At 38.7% G+C, this 21,434-nt stretch overlaps 3 protein-coding genes and 1 long non-coding RNA gene across 6 annotated transcripts; 2 read left to right on the plus strand and 2 right to left on the minus strand.

The window, feature by feature from the left end:
* The first annotated feature begins 2,063 nt into the window (after positions 1-2,063).
* Positions 2,064-7,327, plus strand: LOC116178873 (enoyl-CoA hydratase, mitochondrial). Its single transcript, XM_031498506.1, has 4 exons — positions 2,064-2,249; positions 6,394-6,719; positions 6,767-6,935; positions 6,987-7,327. The coding sequence occupies exons 1-4, from the start codon at positions 2,138-2,140 to the stop codon at positions 7,274-7,276; spliced, it is 897 nt and encodes a 298-aa protein (XP_031354366.1). The 5' UTR covers positions 2,064-2,137; the 3' UTR covers positions 7,277-7,327.
* A 4,699-nt stretch (positions 7,328-12,026) lies between these two features.
* On the plus strand, positions 12,027-13,033 carry LOC116178713. Of its 3 annotated transcripts, none has more exons than XR_004146890.1 (2): positions 12,027-12,264; positions 12,604-12,719. XR_004146890.1 is itself a non-coding variant. In XM_031498291.1 (2 exons), exons 1-2 carry the CDS (start codon positions 12,517-12,519, stop codon positions 12,994-12,996), a joined length of 420 nt encoding a protein of 139 aa, XP_031354151.1. In that variant the 5' UTR covers positions 12,407-12,516; the 3' UTR covers positions 12,997-13,033. The 3 variants fall into 3 exon arrangements, 1 of the variants encoding a protein (XP_031354151.1); XR_004146891.1 differs by having other exon boundaries at positions 12,254-12,344; XM_031498291.1 differs by lacking the exon at positions 12,027-12,264 and adding an exon at positions 12,407-12,543 and having other exon boundaries at positions 12,604-13,033.
* A 4,459-nt stretch (positions 13,034-17,492) lies between these two features.
* On the minus strand, positions 17,493-18,453 carry LOC116179122. Its single transcript, XM_031498836.1, has 2 exons — positions 18,372-18,453; positions 17,493-18,326 (listed from the first exon to the last, which is right to left on the minus strand). Exons 1-2 carry the CDS (start codon positions 18,427-18,429, stop codon positions 17,563-17,565), a joined length of 822 nt encoding a protein of 273 aa, XP_031354696.1. The 5' UTR covers positions 18,430-18,453; the 3' UTR covers positions 17,493-17,562.
* A 99-nt stretch (positions 18,454-18,552) lies between these two features.
* Positions 18,553-20,449, minus strand: LOC116179247. The gene is made up of 2 exons (XR_004146979.1): positions 18,939-20,449; positions 18,553-18,844 (listed from the first exon to the last, which is right to left on the minus strand). It is a non-coding gene; the product is annotated as an uncharacterized LOC116179247 (long non-coding RNA).
* Between the last annotated feature and the right edge of the window lie 985 nt (positions 20,450-21,434).

Below are 21,434 nucleotides of genomic sequence, written 5' to 3' on the forward strand. Positions count from 1 at the left end.
CAAATGTAAATTCAGGAGACCTTTCTGCGTTGGGGGAGAATTTTTTACAGGAAACCAGGGTAGCGTCGTAGCGAGCACTTTTCTTAAGAACTTACAAAAGGAAATTGTTGATGGGTACCAGGCGCATTAGTTGATCGAGTTCAAACCATAAATGCGAATTCTCGAGAACGGAATGTCGGAAAAAGCTACTCACAAAATAGATACAGGGAGATCAATAATCATATGCTGCGCCGCTCTTATAAAATATCACATTAGTAATCATTTGCCGCAACCAGGTATATTCAGTGGAGGAAGAGCGCTACAGAGAAGACTTGTTATACTTAAGCAGGCCTTCCACGTGCATTCATTTCATCGAACTTGGCGTGTACACTCCTACAAACAGATCAAGCTCGAACGTGGAAGTGGTCATCGCGCAAAGTTTGCGCCGTTCTTGGTGCGGAGCGAAGAGTTTTGCCAATCCTGAATTCTTGGCGCGGAGCGATGCTGAGCGCGAGCGTGGATGTGGTTGTCGCTCCTGGAGTTAAGACATTAATGAGATAGATTTACGCATTATAGTATATGAGGAACCGAAAATGCATATCGTTGTTTTCGCGTGAACAATTGTACCTGTATTTGCTCGCCAAGTTTGTACGAACCATGTGCGAACGTGGAAGTGGTGTTTCAACATTCTGTTCCAAGTTCGATGAAATAAATGCACGTGGAAGGCCTGCTTTAGACCGCCCATACAATCCCATTCGCCTATAAACTGGAAATCGCCCGCTCTTTTCACAACGGTTATAAAAGAGTGTTGCCAACATGTTTAGGCAACACATCATACACGTAAAGGCAAAGCGCGACCAGTGTAGCAAGATCCTACATATAACCAGTGAATATAACTAGAATCATTGCATAAAAATTTTATTCAATGGTAAAATGAAATGTGCTTATCGACATAAAAATGTTTATTGGCTTTTAAACAATACTAGTTTGTTGTACAAATGTCTAATTCTCACATCTACTATACGTTTATTTTCTTATTTTCGTAATGAATACGTATTGTAAAGAATACCTTCAGTATTAAGTTCATTAACTGGAGGACATGATTATTTAAAGAGTCTTGATTAAATATCTGATCTTGAAGTGCTACAAACATATTATATCCTTGGAGATTTCTGCGCGACGTACAACAAAGACGCCGAATAAACAAATTCATATCTCTGTTACACTATCGCAAAGATTGTTTCTCAAAATATTCTGGTGCTTTTCTGCTTTTCCATTCCATTTTTACATAACTATACCTAGATGTAACTATCCGATAAAAAATACCTTATACGAAAATTTACACTAGATACTACTTTGCGCATCGGTTGTTTTATTTCATTATTACCGTTTATACACTTTTCTGAGAACATTATGTGTGTAGAAAGTGTGCGCTTTCGATTCAGCAAAGAAATTTTAAAAAATACTGAAAAACTAGCCCAGGGCAGCGATATAATCCCAGCAAAAACAAATAGTGAAGATTGGAGCGCGAAAGTTATTGCCTTTACGAGTTCGGTGGGTACCATGTTGATAACGTACAACTTGAGCTATGCGCGGTCTAGTAGCTTAGTGTAAAGAATACACTATGCTAGTAGTAACAAGTCTCTGGAGCGCTAGGACCTGTGATACAGAGAACTGTCATTAAGGGAGGGAATCCAGTAAATGTATTCATTCCATGATTTCTGTATAGTCTCTACGGTCTTTTGGTAATCCTTAGAGCTTGTAACCTTTTTTTAAAACCTCCTTACGAGTATTTAAGATCTTTTAACAATAGACACTGTCCTCAATTACTCCCAAGATCTCAAATAATTGAGGCGACCGTTGCACTCAATAGACGTGTAATATGTGTTGCCTATTCAACTTTGATACACGCCCTACCGTTATTTATAGGCAAACGGTGCAATTTGTAACTCCACTGGCTTGCAGCGTAACCTTTGCAACTTTATTTTCGATGGTATTTAATAAAAAGTATGTAGTTAAAAATAGATTAAAGTGATAAGCAACACGAATTTAGATTTCACTATGTCCACATCGTTTTATCACTTGCGTTCTCTCGAAACACGGTTACTATAAATACGCAGTTCAAGGCGGCAGCCTCCCCAGTTCATCGTCGACAATAATGGCTACGAGAAGTCTCGCTAGATTTGTTTACGGAAAAGTGCAAGCCAACGTGGTTGCCCGTTCGGGTTCGAGCTTCACCAACCAGGCGAGATTATTTAGTTCACCCGCAGGTGCGTACTTAACCCCCTAAAATTGTAAAGTTAGGGAATTAGTGGCCACCTGGCCTTCAATTCAATGTGTCATGTCATGTGCCCTGCTGATCAAAGTTCGCCCAAATCTATTTTATTGACAATTACCGAATAAAAACACTATCTTCAGTGCAGTTATGGAAAATTTCGGTGGTCAGGGCCGGGCTAGAATTATGCTGTAGTCGTAGCACAGGGATGGGGACATAAATTTAAAAGAGGGCCACATAAAATAATGACAACATTTAAGCGGGCCAAAGAGGATTTATTGTAAGAGTACAAAATTATTGTTTCGATGTCCGGGGTTAGTGTGACAAATCAAATTTCGACTGTTCATTAATTACAGCGTCGAAAATTGGCTCCAAATTAGAAGAAATTCCCAAAACCATCTCAAGATGTTCCTGGGTCATCCTATTTAAAAATTTGTTTTTGCGAATATACTTGGATGACTGGTATTAACCGCGGGCCGGTCCCTCTCCCTATCGTAGCATAAATGCTTTTATCAGAGTCGTCTTCGTCCTCGGGTCCGGTGCTTCGTCGATGCAAATTCTTGTCGCTAAGTAAATTCTACACTACACTCCTCGAAATCCAGTTTTATTATTTTTATCACTTTAATATAAACATTAGGTAGGTAGGTATTCCGAATAAATAGAGCAGCATTCCTCCACTAATCGCATGCGACACCCATATTTACATTTCAAATTTTCAAAGAGGAAAACTTGCTCGTTCACAAGGGGGTACTAAATCCAGTGACATTCAACTGCTAATCTAAATGTAATTATTTAAATAACTTAATTTAGAGGTTAATTTTCTGTGAAGAAATCAAATAACTGCGTTACTAATAATATAATTAAATATAAATCTATCCTAATGACTTAGTTCTTGGAACCCTCTTAAGTATAAGATTTTTTAATTTTGTTTTGTTTAAATGAGAGGTTCAGTAGAGTAGGTGGGAACGTGAAATTAATAGAAACAGAAAGTTGATCTTGATCCAAATAGACTATACAGATTAAAAATTATTAAAACATTATGCACGCCACTGATTATTGTTTACAGTCAACGTATAACCCTGATATGTAAGTAAAGAAATATGTCGCTGGTCGTCAAGCTGGTCGTAGAACTTGGAGGATATGAGCACTTCTGTATTTTCAGGGGATTGAGAATTATTTCCGTATATGGGGGTGTCCAAAGCGTTTCGGTCACAATATCTCTTAGAATGTTTCCTTTATTTCCTGTCAGTTCTATCACTGATTTCCTATAATTTCCCTCCTTCAAATTTCCCCATTTTCCCTTAGAATTTCTTCGGAATATCTTTATATATTTGTCGTGAATTTACTCAAAATGTCATCTGATTTCTCCCATTTTCATTCGATGACTTAAGGCGGAGTATGTCAACTAGAGTTAATTTATTGAAGAAAAAGAAAGAATTTATCACATTCCCATTACCTATGCTTGTCCTTATCATCTCTTTATTAATCGGCAGAGCAAAGCGATGGAAGCTTTATAGGGGAGTCGATGGTGTCCGTCTGTCCGTGAACACGATAACTGTCAAACGCTTGGAACGATTTGGTTCAAACTTTGCACCTATATGCCACAAGTAATAACCCTATTGAAAAGGGGTCAAATTCAATTACCCCTTGGGGTCACGTCACGTCCCTCTGTCTCTGCCAAACACTTGAACCTATTTAGTTCAAACTTTGCACAGTTGACCTATATGCCACATGTAATAAGCCTATTGAAAATGGGTCAAATCCAATGACCCCGTGGGGTCACGCTTCTCTGTCCCTGCCAAACGCTTGAACCTATTCGAGTGAAAATTTGCACAGTAGACTTATATGCCATATGTAACAAGTCTTTTGAAAATGTGTCAAACCAATGACCCCGTAGGGTCACGCCTCTATTCGGTTCAAACTTTGCACAGTATATACCACATGTAACAATCCAATTGAAAATGGGTCAAATCCAATGTCTCCGTGGGGTCACACCGAGGTGCTCTGCCGCTTTTTTAAACCCTTTTATGGGTTTATTTGATCCTGAATAAAATTTATCATAAATGAGGGGTCAAGTCATTGTGTTCAATTGTTACGGATAAGTTTCTGAATGTTCGCAACATTATTTTCAGCTAATGATCTGATTTATACGAGTTCCAGTTATGTTGTCTTAGATTTGATTGATTTTTTGAATGTACGCAAATTGAGGCAACGATTTTTGAATTATTTTGTGTTTTTCCAAGTTTTTGGAAAATGTACTCTTTCACAAAACAAATTTCCTTTTATACCAATCCATTATTTTCTGTATTTGCTTAAACAAATTGTAGACCTTATTCAATATATAAAAACTGTTCTTGTGTTCAGAAAGTGACCAAATTGTTGTTGAATTGAATTGAATTCCTCAATTAATTACAACAGTTACAAAAAGTAAGTGAATCTTACAAACCGTTTTGTACATTATTCCGTGCGAAAAAATTACAATGATACATGATAATTGATAATTAATGTCTAAAAGGGGGGACACGATAATGAAGGTCGTTTTCAACTATATTACGGTACGACTTGTTCAATTGAAGAATAAGTGCTTATTATGGTGGTAATTAAGCAACGTATCCATTCATAAACTTTTCGAACAAAATTCCATGTATCACTTCGGCAAATGATGATTGATTGGTTTCGTTTGCCTCTTTTTTGGTTGAATTCTTACTAATTTAACCATTTGTTTTTTTAGAGCTTTCTCTTCTTACCAGTTTGATGGTGTACTTCGAAAGCGACTTTGAGACTTGATTCGTTGAAACAATATCAAACAAAATATTTTATCTTCAGATAGTTTTTAGAGGAATTTTTCGAAAGAAAAAAAATTTCCTTATTTAATGGTTTTGTCCGTCCGTCTGTTCCCTCGTCTAACTCGCGAACGAAAAGAGACAGCAATATCAACCTTCTCCAATAGGTGTGAGGTCAAGCTGATTTAATTAGGCACGAGCGATACACGGCGCGGTTACTATCATATTTGCGGAATAATCATGAAATTTCGGTGGCAGCCACACAAAAACAAATCCATAGCGGTAGTATAGGAGCCACCTTGGGCCCCCACTCTACTCCTATCAATCTCCGCCATCTTTTGAGAATCCTCGAATTTCTATTGGTTCCGTCCTTCGTTCCCATTGGTTCTGACAAATTCTTAATTTCTATTGGTTGGGTCTTCCATCCGCTCTATAGCGCTGTTGCTGCGCATCTACCTCCCTTCTCGTTTCCAGTCGCCGTTGGGGGGCACTCGCCCATGCTCCATGACACGGTCGTCGAATGTCTCTCAATCCGTTTCCAGTCGCTGTTGGAGACGTGCCGCTTTATTCTAAGATTGGTCGCTGCTGGATCTCTAAAAAACCCGGTAGAGATCAAGGTTCGAACCTATACATACTGTTTCCCATATACTTCGTGTCAATGGGTGCTAAGAGTGTGGATAAACCAACTGCGCTACGCAGAACTAATGCAAAATGTAGAAGATAATTAAGTTTCTTAGGAAACTGAAGAATTTTGTAATTTTCGAGGTTTCTGCGATTATTGATTTTTTGAATTATCTAGATGCGCTAACCGGTCACAAATAATCGGATTTAAAGAACCTGTTGTTCCATTCCGCAGATCTGGTGTACGTAAATGAGAAATTGTCCCGCGAGGATATCTAATTGGAGTCGTGGCTTAGCTTACGATTGGTCGACGATCTTCCGTGTGCTAAAGTCTTTCTTCTGCTTCCTTTTACACCGGAAGTACTTTCTTTCGTTGATTTGGTGCTGTCGATGCAACCCGGCGCAGGCATAAAGGCAGCGACTTTTCGACGAGAAATGTTGGCGTTCTTATATGGCTCTGGTGGTATTAAGATAAGAAGGCACGCGATTTACTGAAATTTTGTCTCTTCAAGCGCGGGACTGAACTCTGATAAGATTTAAAGGAACATTTGGGCCTTCCTATGACGCATTACTTAAAGTACGAATGGTTAGCGTAATGAGTAATCATTAAATTGACAATATTTTCCGAAAATTCTTGGGTTTTTTGGAATTCATGGTCGTTTTCGGGGATTCACAAGATTGTAGAGATTCTTAATATTTTTGGGAGTCTTCAATTAAATTTTATTTTCATTCCAGCAACCCAATATGAGTACATCAAAGTAGATAAGGCCGGTGCCCAAAAGAATATTGGTTTGGTAACATTGAACAGGCCCAAAGCTTTAAATGCCCTGTGCAATGGGTTGATGAAGGAAGTCCTAGAAGCATTGGAAATGTTCGATGCCGATGACAACATTGGCGCGATCATCATCACCGGAAACGAGAAGGCGTTTGCGGCTGGAGCCGATATTAAGGAAATGCAGAATGTGACCTATGCCAAGTGCATCACCAAAAATCTGTTGAGTGGCTGGGATCAAATTGCGAACGTGAAAAAGCCAGTAATCGCCGCTGTTAATGGATATGCGGTAAGTGCTTGTCCTCCCACTGTAGACAATAATAATCGTTCCATCAGTTAGGAGGAGGTTGCGAGGTAGCCATGATGTGCGACATTATCTACGCGGGCGAAAAGGCCAAATTTGGTCAACCGGAAATTTTGATCGGAACGATTCCCGGCGCCGGCGGTACTCAGCGTTTAACCAGAGCAGTTGGAAAGTCAAAGGCGATGGAAATCGTCCTTACAGGTAAAGTCCAATTTACAGTCGCGAAAAAAATCCCAACCCAACCTTCTGTAGGTAATCAAGTGACCGCGCAAGAAGCCGAGAAAATGGGTCTCGTCTCGAAAATATTCCCCCCCGATCAACTGTTACCGGAAACTGTAAAGCTGGCCGAAAAGATCGCCGCCAATTCGCCCATTGCTGTCGCTCTCGCCAAAGAGTCCGTTAATACCGCATTTGAAACTACGCTCGCCGAAGGTTTACATTTCGAAAAGAGAACATTCCACGGAACGTTTGCGACTAAGGATCGATTGGAAGGCATGACCGCATTTATTGAAAAACGTCCTCCTAAATTCACTAGCGAATAATTTTGTACTGTGCAATTGGCATCTTTATTTTTAAATAAAATTTAAAATGTGTCCATTTATTTGCAAGGTAGGTTTTCCCTGTATAAAGGCACAGATTTAAACATCTGATAAAGGTGAAGAACGCTCATTGAAGAAATTGGAAATTGGTATATTGGCCGAAACGTTGCGGAGGGATTACAGCGTGATAGGCCCTAGCAACCAGATGAGAACTCTGCATTCTGTGCAACAACTTATTTTTGCTTGACGTAACGTCACGGGAAAATAAAGAAGGCGCGTAGTACAAAGTAAGGGAATATACTCGTACTACGAATTTGGATCATCTACCTACGCTATGGTGACAAAACAGTGGCGTAGCATGCCCAAATGGCGCCTGCGTACGGAGAATCGCATAAGTACAATTTTCGGTAGGGAATTTTTTGTGCATCGCTCGAACATAAGTACTAAAATCCGCTCGCATTCGGAAACACGACTTTTAGTTCTATTTTCGTTCTTGAGTTAGACGAGGAACAAGCGGACGAACAGACAAAACCATAAACCATCACATAAGAGGGAATCTTCTTATAAAATTCCCCTTATGTGATGTTTTTATCCGATACACTTTTGGGGGTTGTATTAACATGTGAGGTGATGTTTCTGGTAACAGCACGTTGCGCCAGTGCTTGCGGTCACTCTTTGGAGTAACGGGTGAGGGCCATGAAGGTTCGTGTCAGCGACTTACATTGGCAGAACTGTGACGCCAACAGCCCCAGATGTCAAATGCAACTGTAGCACGGCTAGTAGTAACCCTACGCTATGGCTGAACAATATGGGAATCCGGAACAAAGATCACGAAACCTTCCCCATAAATTTCATTTATTATACAAAGATATAAACAATCATTAAGTATTTATATCTTTGTATAATAAATGAAATTTCTGGGGAAGGTTTTGTGATCTTTGTTCCGAATTATCATTTATCCCATTTCGAGCTTCCCTGAGAGAATGGATACTCAACAAGTTGAACAATAGGACCTGGAGGACCTACGGCTACGGGCAAACAGTAGGTGTTGTAGTCCTATAGTGTATGGGTGTACTGTGAACAATAGGGCCTGGGGCACCTATACGCCATGGCTATGGAGAACAGTAGGTGTTGTAATCCTACGCTATCGGTGGGTAGTAGAGCCATGGAGAGAATTGTTACGTTCGTTTTGAGCCAAATGTAACAAAATTACCTTGAGATATAACTACACGGTAAGCTCAAGCAAAGTAAAGTTGGGTCGGGGTGAATATCGGGGTTCTGATATAGTACACTAGCGAAAATAATGAAAAAAGGGAAATGTAATAATAGTAAACCGGATAGGCGCCATGTAATCTTCTAGTCACTTTCAAAAGAGAGGAAAGAATACTTACCAAAAGCTTTGAATATAAAATTAGGCCAAAAGTGAGAAACAAGACTCTGTTCCCAGAGTTAAAGAAATAAAATACTTGAGAGAGATAGAATATACACAATAATCGAGGGTGATTTAATAAAATGATCTCAAAAATATTACAAATAGGACACTGTAGTATATGTATAGATCTGCGATGTCAATGTTTAAATTTAAATTAATTTTTAGTAAAAAGAGGTTCAACACGTAGTCGGAGAAAGTATTAATGTCAAAAAAGGTTTTCGCAGAAAATAACGGAGCTATAGTCGTTCAGTGAATATCAAGTAACTGTAATAATTACATTTCAATTGTATCGAAAACCAGTATGTAATCAAACGCTAAAAAAACGCCGAAAAATCTAAACTACCTTCGGGTCGCAACCTTGTGAGCTTAAAAGGGTTGGTTCTGTAACAGAAAACAACACAACAAACAAATAAAAGGGGTAGTGAATTGCGCGGCACTTAAAATATTGCGTAAGCAATGCTAACGTCTGACACTGAGGCAATCGGATATTAACATTGTAATAAATACTCAAGAAGAATCAATAATTCGAATGACTACACTAGCGAAAGTAAAATTTTGATTCGACTACGGCTATAGTTTCCCATGACTCTGTTCTTGCTGTCCAATACGTTCTATTATTCGATTCATCAAATATGACCCTCGTCACCCGAAAAAGATTTATCGTTCTTCCAATCTTGTAACTTCACTAAACTGCTCTAGAGACTCAGTGAGACTCGTTATGGTTAGAAGATGGTCTTCTAAAGAGAGTTGTAGACAGAGGAGGACATCTTTTAGGAGTGACGAAAACCCTGGTTAAGGTGCGGGAACGATTGTACTGAGTAAATTACAAAAAGATGCGAAGGAATGATGCAGGCCACAACCATCAGACTGGTAGGAAAGAAAAGCACAAATGAGGCATTATAATGACCCCTTCCTAGAGACGGCTTCTCGAAACAAATACGTCATAATGGCCATGGATTACTTCAAGAAAAGGACAGAAGCATATCCCCTCCCCTCTCCCACCAAGCAAGAAGCGTCAACTGTTGCAGACGTCCTGGTAAAAGAAATTTGTAGCAGATATGCAGTACGCGCTGACTCACTGAATAGCGAAAAACGTGAATGTATCTCGGGGGACTGGCGCATCGTGCGGATTGTGGTGGAAGCAGTATTTCAAGGTACATGGCTGCAAATATTGATTTGTTGTTTTAACCCTAAGGAAACTCCAGAATCATGTCGTAAGACCGTTACCTGCTTCTTATTAGAGAAAATGGGAGGTGCACGAAGCGATCATCGTGCAAGTAGCGCCATAAAAATAACGTGAGAGTGACAGAATGAGTGTCACCGATACAACATACAACCGTTACTTATGTTTTGAGAGGGGACAGTGTGGCAAACATTGTTAAACGTTATCGAGGCGTCATCCATCATGTCTGTTAAGATGCTAGCCGTCGTCGTCGTTCGTCTAATAATTGTTGTAGCTGCCCCGCGGGTGGCCCGGGTTCTACTCCGGATCGATGCAGATTTTTTAAATTTTATATATTTATACACTTTTATGTCAACCATCAATCGCCGGAGCAAGCTAATATACCTACCTTTATTACTTTAATATCATTTATGACCCCCCAACCCCTTAGAAAAAGGTGAGAACTCTTACTGTGGGCACGAATTATCTCAGACATACGTCTTTCAATAAAAAATAGTGGCATCTTGCACTTTACTTACATCATTGCGTTCACCTTATGTTCGGCCTATAGTACAAATATCATTATAATTTATAACTGTCATTATCGTGGAAAAATACCGACAAACCTGCTGAGGAAATGTATAACAGGTTTGAGCAGCTTATTCCACATAAAGTACTGTATTTAAAATCAAACGGTAGCGCAATATAACAGATTGCTTTGCCATTGAATCAGCAGGTAAGCGATTGTAATTACGATTAGTGGTTCTCAAATATATCCATCCACTGAAGTTATGTTTCAACTTTAAAATAAAACTTTCCCGTATTATTTTGTAATAACAGAAAACTCCCTCCATGAAAACCTAGTCTGAAATTGGCTTCATTGCAACTTTATTGAACTAGGCCGATGTCGCTGGTCCGAAACTTATGGAATATTACGGGTAGGTACTAAATCTGATACTTTGATAGATACTAGTAATTATAGCTACATGCTTTGTGCAAATTTCAACTCAAATTCCATAAGCGTCGGGCTAGCGACACGTAAGTCGCGGATCTGTGTACGTTACGTCGATTATTTTCAAGGAGGAGTTCAATCTTTTGTCAAACCAATTTAGCTCGACTCATAGGTACCCGATATTCTTCCGAACATTCCGTTTTCTGTCCCACGCGACACGATGGCGTCGTTATGTTGCACTATGTCAAGTTATATGGCACAATCTCTTTTTCGTCTATATCTTCCGCAAATACCTCCACTTTGTAATGCTTAATTTGAAATTTCTAAAGGTAAAGGTGGCTCTTCGCTGACAGGGTTGTATCTCTCTCAAATCAGTATCATATTGCTATGGTGCGCATATTAATTATCTTGTAGAGGCTGTGGATTTGAAAGATCTTTTCTGCGTATATTCCTGGATTTTCAGTATCCACTCTATAATCTATTTGATCCTCATACTATAATCCAATCCCCCCCCCCTTTTTTATTATACCTTTTATTGTTATGTATCATATTTTGGAGTCTCGTCCGATTCTCTATTGCCATTTGGCGAGCCATTTGGTTTAAATTGCATATCCTTTGTGTGTGGTTCTAAAAGTTTCCCTTTTCAGTGTCAATCTCTAATGAAAACATTTTCTTGGAACTCTGAAAATTTTCGTTTTCCTTTCTTCATTCCCATTTTTCGATAATCTTACCTTGTTTTTTGTGTTATCTCTACTAAGGGTTTATTTTTCTGTGGTAAACCTTTGTCAAGTAGATACCTATGTTTTTAGATTGTTTCCTATGCCTTTCACTTTATCCGTCCCCTTTTTTCTCACTCTCTTTCTTAGTTTTCCCTAGAACGCTGCCTTTTATTTTTATTTGGTGTATTCCAGTTGGTAATTTTAGTGAAGGTAGTCTTTTGATTGAGGGATGCTACCCCTATTTTGCTTTTATGTTATATGTAAGTATATAGATTTGTTCGCTATACTACCCACATAGCGGTGATTAAAACTCAAATATCAATTTTTTTAAAAACTGGTTTTATTTCGTTGCTGGACCACTCGTAGGCAGAATAGGCACGTTAGAAAGATATGCAATTTACCGCACGAATACTTGTTTTTCAAGCGTCACTGACACCGAACAATAAAGGGCCAGGTGTTTCCCACAATCATTAACGTTTGGCTTATACCTCAAGAAACGTTCCCACGTGCCAAAAATATAATCAAAGGAGACCCGCGCGCGCGCCAGTTGATTCACAACATTCCACGACGATGCGCACCGCGACGGCGTTATTTCCCGAAAAATTCAATAATTACAAAATTCATCGAAATTCCTGAACGAGTGCATCTCATTATTTTCGTTTGAATTTACCTTCCTTACCGTCCGATTGGGGGAAGTGTCACGTGCCAATACACAAGTCAACAAAGGTAAGTTCCTGTTTAATATGGCGGCGCTCTGAAACATTTCTTATTCGCTTCATTAAATCGTATGGATTTATAGAGGATTCGTGAGTAATCGACTTATTTTTAGCATTAAGGGGTTGTGTACTTGCCATTTATAAATAAACACGCTTTTTGAGAAAGTCAATACTAACACCTCAATACACGTTCTGGTGGGAAAACGCTGTACACGTCTTTGTTTTATCAATGCTCAATTATCGATTCGCAAAACCGTGACTAATGCAACCCCCATTCGAAATGGGGCAGGTGCGAACGCTTAATCGTAGCCTGCCATAATTTTTGACTAATCGAAACTTCATTTTCTAGATTTTCATGGCGTATTCATGTCTTCAGCAATGTAACCCGAAGACTTTCTCCAAGAAAGAAATTGACCACCTGAGCGATCGCATGAAGAACGTTTTGGAAAGTGCAGAAGCTCGAAATATTTTCAACAAGTACCTACATGAAGTGCGAAGGGGGGATTTGCTGAAGGTGCTGGTGCTTTGGTGCAAAGCTGACTTGCATCTGAGGGAATCACAGGTGATGAGTGACAGTTTTGAGGATCTCATCGACGAAATTGACGACTTCAATACAATGCCGTTCCTAAGTATTAACGAAAATAACTTTAAATTGTTGTATGTAAAGCAGGAGTGCTGTAGAATACTTTCAAAAATTTTAAACAATTTTGTTAAGTATTTAGAAAAGTATCACATGCATTGATTACATATTTCTCAAATAAAATTTGTTAGTTTTTTAATTGTTTGTACTGATGCAAGTGGTGGAAGACTATGCTATGTGTGATATCTGAGTGATTACGGTTTGTGGTTTTCGTGCTGATATGAATTACCTACGTTTACATGCTATATTTAACGTGTTCTACATTCCATTATTTTCATTTGAGAGCCTAGTATGCCCTGCAACGGCCGAATTGCGTTGGTATCGACGCCACTGGTTAATTATTTATGCGCACCTGCTGTAGGTGCGTTGTGCATGCAGATTTTAATACTTTTATATTCAGATTTGTAAGTTGAAAAAAAGGAAGTAATGAAGAACGGCACCAGGGATCAGTCTCATGTCACCTTTAAAAGTCCAAAAGGGACCATTCAAATCGAGTTTTTAAAGGTAGTTGAACTATATGGATCCCTGCAGATGTTAGTGGCGCCACTGACTGTGACGTAGGTTGTTCTTACAATGGGATGGCGCCTTCGGAGGGGTGAAAATTATTCTTTAGATAAATGGCAACTCTTACACGATTTTTAATCATCTTTCAGGGATATCTCATTATTTTTAGATCTGCTTGATTTGGAAAAAAGACGCTGATTTTTAATAGCTACATGCTTTGTTTGATTGTTGTACTGTACCTACCATACAGCGTCGTGTTCTATGATCCCATATGGCCAAATGTGGATATTATGCACACACGCTCACTGTGCAAAAAAGTCTACACGCATCACAATCGGTGGTCTCTGAAAGACTGAAACATGGCCTGAAACAACACCCAACAAAACCTCAACCAAAACTCCCACACACTACTCTTAAATTTGTGTCGTAGCTGTCGTCATATTATTTTGTCTACCACCAGTGGTCATTATTAAATGAATTTATGAATATACTGTAAATCAGAGTATCTTTTACATACCTACTTACCTACTATAAAACAGGATTCAAAAATCCTTCGACCAAATCAGGTTCAGAATGTGGTGCTCATTCTCACAAAAATCATATTTCATATAAGCATATCTTGTTTTTCAAAAAGTCTTCATGAAAGATACGTGCATACCCTAACTAACGCATAGGTAGGTAAATACATTTTGACACTTCAATACCTACCTACCTCTATATAATATTTATCATTACCCACCCTGCACAAGTGAGATACTGGGGAAGTTTCAACGGGGGTTCTCTTCGAGACCACCTCAAATGGTCTAGAAAAAAATACAGGCGAAGAGAATTACAGCATCATTTCCAGAAAATAGTTGTTATATAGCCCTTGATTATACAGTGCGGACGTAAAGTTATAGTTTGTACAAACCAATTTATTTCGATGAGACCTTTCATTAGAATACCATGAAGGGTAGAACATGCCCCCCCCCCCCCATTTTCTAAAGTTGAACTTGGCACCACTAAAGGCATGCGTATGTAAAATCTGAGACCAATTGGTTGTCGTATGTAAAAATTATGCACGTTTTACTTTCAAAAGCAGCATCTCAGGAAATAATTGGTAGGGGGGGGGGCCTTTTAGACAGCGAAATTTGATGGCCGTCTTGCACACCTTCAAGGTATAGGCCACCTACTGCAAAAAGTGGGTCCGGACGGACGGACTGACAAACAATAGCACATTTTTTTTAATTCTTAAAAATGCGCTAAAAATGTTAGCAGCGATGTACTTGTTTGGAATTTTTAGCGCATTTTTGCAAAATTTTTTTTTGTAAAAAGTAGCTTTTAATCTCACTTTGGCTGGCTGGCTGGCTGGCTGGCTGGCTGGCAGTAAATGCGCGCCCGTAGAAAAACGCTTGTAAAAAGACAAGGAGTGTACATGTAACTATCGGGGCCGTGTAATTAAGAACGTTAGGGATGGGGCTACAAGATTTGGAGTCGACGACATCTGGACGCCATCCCCGAGCGTATTATACTAACCTGGAGATTTTTCAGTTTTTATCTATCTTCTTCTACAGTTTTTCTCCGATTGTTTTCAAATTGGTGTCGTCGGGAAGATCTTGTCAACGCGCACAACTCCTGCGTGGCGGAATTTTGTTTTTTTTTCCTAGGGGCGAAATAAACCACCTTTTGCGCGGCGCGCTTCGAGGGGTAGTCGACTTTGGGCGCCCAAAAGTTTCTTACAGCGCGAATCGCGGTCTCTCTTTCTCGTGTCACTAATAGAAGGTCGAGCTATGTGAAGTACCCAAAAGTTGAATACGATTTTATGCCGGGATTTTAGCGAAATCTACCAAAATGTGAATTACGAATGAACGGGACGTCGGAACTGTGTATCGACAAAGGGAATGTGGTAACCCCCGACGAGATCTTACTGATGGTGGAGTCAAAACTTCAAACGCGAATTGCGAGTGCACGGTAAGTGAGAAAATGGTACCGACAAAGTGAACGTGGTAGCTTTCGGCAAGATCTTATTGATGGTGGAGTCAATATTGGCTAATAAAACACTGATCTGCCACACAAAAATGCGCTGAAGTCCCTTCGATCTCACACGAGGACTTTGATAATTTTTTACTCAAAATAAGAATTGATAACACTTTATCGCTACTTGATAAATTCTTTCAAACGACAATTTAGCGTAGATAGTAAGTAACCGCTGGCGAAATTGCTGCGAAAATGTTACAATTATCCGAAATAATAAAATTCTCACACCGAAAAAATACGTGTGAACTCTTTGACAGGTTAACCTCGTCTGCATACACGATCTAACCAATGCTTATTTCAAAATGCACGCCATGTTATCGCTTTTATTTCCAGACATACTTTCGTTCATGTTCGCTATAAAGCGGTACATGTGTAAATTTCGCCGTTTACCAAAACTAAATTTTTTAAAACTGATAAAGCGACTACCTGTTACAATGACATGGAAATCAAGTCAGTGTGCCGTAGGTTTAAGTGATGAAGGTAATTCGTGGGGGGGGGGGGCCTTTTAGACAGCGAAATTTGATGGCCGTCTCAATACAATATATGTACCTTTTTACGGGTCATATAAAATAAGTATAAATTGTGCACAACTCTTGTGCAGATAAAGCGAATTTTTTAAACCGGAATAGCTTTTGTTTTGACATCACCAATGGATATATTTCTTGCAGACGTCTCAATCGCCCTTGTGAGTTGCCTCTTCCGACATTCCGACAATCCGTTCTCAAGGTATAAGGGAATATACCCGATCACGACGTAATTAGAATACCCCCCCCCCCCCCCGCCTAGTTTGTACAAACCAACTTTAAACGAGAAAGTGTTTTTTGTTTTGTTGTATCGGTTGAAATATCACGAGAAATATCATGAGAAAAAAATAAAAACAACATCGGCAAATTTCGGTTATTCTGGCATATCTTCGGAAGGAATCGGTATTTTCTGGTTTTCTTTACAGCGTAACAATACTCTCCACATGATAGACATCCTTATCTTGGACACAGTGTATATTATGCATCAAGTTTTATAAACGACACTTTAGGACACGAGTTTTCGGCACGAGCGAAGTTGATACAACGACGCGTTACATACTATACTTCTTCTACGAGCAAAATATTGATTAGACAAGTCGTTTTTACTTATACTTCCAGCGTGTTTAATTGCCGAAAATACCCGAATCGGCACAAATAAGTAGTGGTATTCAATATGACGATGACCCCTTCGCACATTAGGTATCAAGAGAGTATCTTTCTAATTGTTTTTTTTGTGCATTTTTAATAATATTAGAAAGGAAGAGCAATGGGACAAGGAAACTGATGGAAAGGATAGCACAATTAGAAGAAGAAAGTGAAAGAAAGAAAAGAGAGAAGATACGGAAAAAGAATCTTACAGGTAAAAACGTAAAAATAAAACGTAAAAAGGCGAGAACAATTGAAGTACGAGGAAATAAGGTAATAGGCATGGAAAAGAAGAGGAAAATTATGAGGGGTGCGGGGAAGTTAAAAGAAAGCGGTATACACATAGACGATGAGTTGACTTATGAATAACGAAGAATACAAAGAAAAATTAGTGAGGTGGCGACAGAAAGAGGGGAAAGACTAGAAATTATTAATTAATGTAATTAATATAAGATATTAGTGGTGGGAGATGAAGAAACACAGAAAAATGACAACAAAGGAGAGAGAACGGGTGGGGAAAAGCCGGGGTTTGGAGGGAGAAAGTAAAAGTAAAAAAGCAGGCGCGTGGGGGAGGGGGGCCAAAGAAAATATCAACAGTAGAAAGCAGGAAAACAAAATGGAGATGAGCAACATGAAGGTGATGTTGCGGAATGTGGTCAGGATAGCAAACAAAAACGTGCAATTCTGAAAGTTTGTAAGAGGAATGATGTTTTGAGGATGGTAGAATCATGGATAGAAGAAAAGAACTGGGAGAAAATAAAAAAGTATAGGATACCAAGTGAATATTGAAGAACCAATATACGAAGAGGAATAAATAAAGGGAAGAGCAAAATCAGACTTACTAACAGGGGTAAAAAAGAGATAAAAAGATTGGGGAGGTATAAACGAGAAAGAAGGCATGCAGGAATAACGAGTAGAAATGGAAGCCAATTTTTCCACCACATTCTATACTACAAATGTGCAAAAAAGTTAGAAAATCTCAAGAAACATCTTCTTTCCGATCAGCAGGATATCCCAATACTGGAGGAGCATTATCAGTTTCCGACGTGTCTTCTGACGCAGTGGCTTCGCCTGTCTCTGCGCCCTCACTCGTTGTACTATCAAGCTGTTGGTCGCTCGTTTCCTCAACCGATGTACTATTTACGCTCTGCAGAAAGCCTTCCAGTGCGTTGTTTGCAATATTCAAGAATCCGCCCGTAATATTCGAAAAGGCGTTGGTAATTGACGAAACCTCACTTGGATTTCCGATTTTGGGAATCACCCTCTTTTCGAAACTCTCCAAACCCATCACCTTAGTCGATAGACCACCCAACGTATGTAGGACGACTGTAGCGTTTGGTATATCTGTCTCGAACGGCTTCGGAGCATCGGTAGTTCTGTTTAGGTGAGGTTTGGGCTGTACGAGCGGTTCCGTTACGTTCAGCAAGAGATCCGTCCATACGTCGATGAAGTGTGTAACATTTCGTACTACATACAGTAGTGTTCGGAATTTCACGACTAATTTGTTTGAGGTGTTTCTGATCCTTTGTACTACTTGACACATTAGGTTAATGAAAAGTCTCACGTCCGCTAACAGCCGCCTCGTCAGCAGGAGATACAGCTGTAATCTCGTAAAATTGTCCGGAGGATCCACCTCAAACTTTAACTCTATCAACTGTATTATGGCAGTCAAATATTCCCGATTCTCTATCGCTTTAACGACCTGCATTTGCTTTTGCAAACTGGCATACAACGTGTTGATATCTACAAAACATCAAGAATTTTTCTAAATTTCGTATTGATACATACTGGTATTTGCGGCCGTTGAGCCTGTTAGAAGAACCACTAAAACTACTAACAAAAACATAACTGGCAATGAAATGCGTGGTACGTTTCGTATTTCTGCAAAATGAGTAACGAATGTTGTGTTCTAATTTGCTATTGATAATAATAATTAGACACTTTAGTTCACTTTAATTAAGCAACATCGAATATTCAAAATTCTTTATTAAGTCACAAATATACATTGAGTTATTACACTGACGACTGAGTACTTTTGAGCGTGTTGCGTAGGGAAGAGACTCTTTCTAAAACCTTTCTTGAGTCGATCAAAATCTGCTTTAGAAATAAAGCTAACAGTTGTGTTGGACTCAAATTTTTTGTAGGATCGTACTTATACCTCATATCGATGTATGTTATTAATGCTGTCAAGAATTGTCTCTTACGAAACGCTTGCATCATTTTCCGCTGACCTTTGTATATATTCACTATATCCGTCATATCTACAAATTATTGAAAATTTATTCAAAAAATAAAATATAATATAATCAAATAATTAACAAGACCCGTATTATACCTATTACAATAAATACATACTGATTGCAGCATTCGCTATTACGATTAGAGCAAAAAAGACAATTATTGCTCTCATTTTTAAGTGGGTCTCTCTTTATGGCTACATGCGGTATGTGCGCCAATTAACTAGGTAAGTTATAATGAGCCCCCATACTTCTATATTAGCGTTATCTGTAAGCGTTTACGCGTCTTATGTAGGTAAGTATGAGTCAGTCAAACAATTCTAACGTACCTACCGCTGGGCTAGCATAATCCCGCCTTTTGTCAATTATCAAGATCTGGCAACCCTGTGTAACGGTAGCTCCTAATTTGGATTTCATTTTCTCGAATTTCTTTGAAAGCAGTCATGTCGGCAATTATGTAGGGGTGCGCATTATTGTAGGTTTGTTAACAGAGAGTGAGCGGGGTAGTCGAAGTATAGGCCTGCTAATTTCAATTTTTTTTTTAAACTGAAAATTTTGTTCTGCGTATTTAAATTCTATAGAGTAAAGTTTTCATAATAGCTTTAGGAAGTCTGGGGACCCAATGTTGGGGTAACAAGTAGTTATTTTAATTGGTTTTATCTGTTCCAAACCGTAGCGTAAGGATTCGGTCATATCTATATTGTGGGAAAAATTTAATTCGTAGGGCAGGAACGAATCAATGAGTAAAAATGGCCATTTGTGGTTAATAAGAAGTTATTTTGTAGGCGTTAATTGGTTAAAAAGAATAGGTAGGAGTTAGTCTGGAGTAGTTGTGGAGGCATTCGTTAGTGAGCCACGGAATATATCCATAACGTTAGTCATTTTTTGTATAAACTTGCGAGCAAGCAACTTAGAAAAATAGAAAAGGTGAAATAACAAATGTAAAGAGAACTGATGTTACGTAAGGGCTATCCGTGGATCGGTAAAAAAATTTTTGCTAAAAAAATTGTTGATTTCGAAAGGTCAACATTTTATTCCAAAGTAGCACGGGACGGAGGGTCAACCCCCTTTATATGTAAACGTCGGACTTAAAAGAAAGGTTGCAACTGGACATTTTCTGAATTTCTTTAAGCCATCTACGGATATGAATTCTATATGTCGCATAATGTATTGCTTTTTTTCTTGTATTTCGATGATGATGGCAGCTTTGCTTTTGAAACGCGTTCGATATATAAATATATCATCGTAGTTGTTGGATTTATGCTTTACTTCAACGGCCACAGTAGTTCCAGTGCTTCCAAATACCTACGTACATACGTTTCCTTTTAAATGGACAACAACAAAGCATTAGAGAATATGGTGTCATAATTCACCCTTATGGTTAGGCAACACACCTTTACATCGGAAACAAAAATATGATATGCTCTGTATATAACCAATCAACCGTTTTGCGCAGATGCCGAATACTAGGGGATTTTCGTAATGAAACTAGGAAAATAAAGAAGATGGAGACGAGGTCGACGGAAGGCGCCGCGTTCCCGGTTTTTTTATTCTTGATTATTTTGGTGGTGGTGTTTTGAAGGTGTAATTACAGGTAGTAACAATTTAGCTATTTAATAATTGAATTTCTTGTCACAATTTGATATTATTTACATTTTGCTGATTTTGCATAAATTACGATATCTGAATCATGGCGTAGGTACTCCATGCCTTTGTTTTGAGTACCGTTAAATGAGTCGTGTTTGTTATACTGTACAGATGATTATGCCATTATTTTGTTTAATTAAGTATTTATTTCTGTATTCACGAGGAGTTGATTATCAGTATGATGTTGCTCTGTTCGATTGATCCGTAACTATTTCGTGAGAGAAGTACCTAATACAGTTTGATTGTTCGCTGTATCTGTTAATTTCTGATTCGTGGCGCGTTGCAATTCTTGGCGTTAGCTATACGAAGGGGGGGGGGGTCTCTTATTTGGTGTTTCGATGTTTGTGTGTGCGAGTGGTTCATTCTGTCTCCGTGGACTAGGTACCTAAATAATACAGTTCGATCATTCGTTGTATCTGTTGTCTACTCGTCTCGTGCGGATTGCAGTTCTTAGCATCTTAGCAACGCGAGTAGGGGCCTCCCATTAACATTTCCACTATCTAAAATATGTTCTGCTTGAGCAATAATCGATTTTCACATGAATACTTGCTATTGGCCATTGGCATTCTCACATTTACTTTTCGTGTTAAATTAAATTAATGAAGGCTGGAGTAGAACCACGTTGTTTACATGTTTCCTATGTACATGCAAGTTATTTATTTTACAGTTGTGTTATCTCAATTGATCGTACAGGTATTTTGATGTGTTTTTGTACTGAATTGATTTATCATGTTTTCCACTGCATTTATGATGTTTTGTGTACTTATTTTGTTTTTATGAACTTGTTTAATTGCATTTGATTTGATTATCTGATTTTTATCATACAATTTGAGATGTTTTATTTATTTATTTATATTTTCTCTTGCATTTTATTGCTGTAGGTGATTTATTTCATGTATTTGTGTGGCGTATGCCGGTGTTTTAGTTCCGTAGAAGGTTTTCCTGGCATGGTCTTGTTGTGTGCGTA

The sequence above is a fragment of the Photinus pyralis genome, unplaced genomic scaffold (genome assembly GCF_008802855.1).
Source record: "Photinus pyralis isolate 1611_PpyrPB1 unplaced genomic scaffold, Ppyr1.3 Ppyr1.4_LG8, whole genome shotgun sequence".
NCBI lineage: Eukaryota > Metazoa > Arthropoda > Insecta > Coleoptera > Lampyridae > Photinus > Photinus pyralis.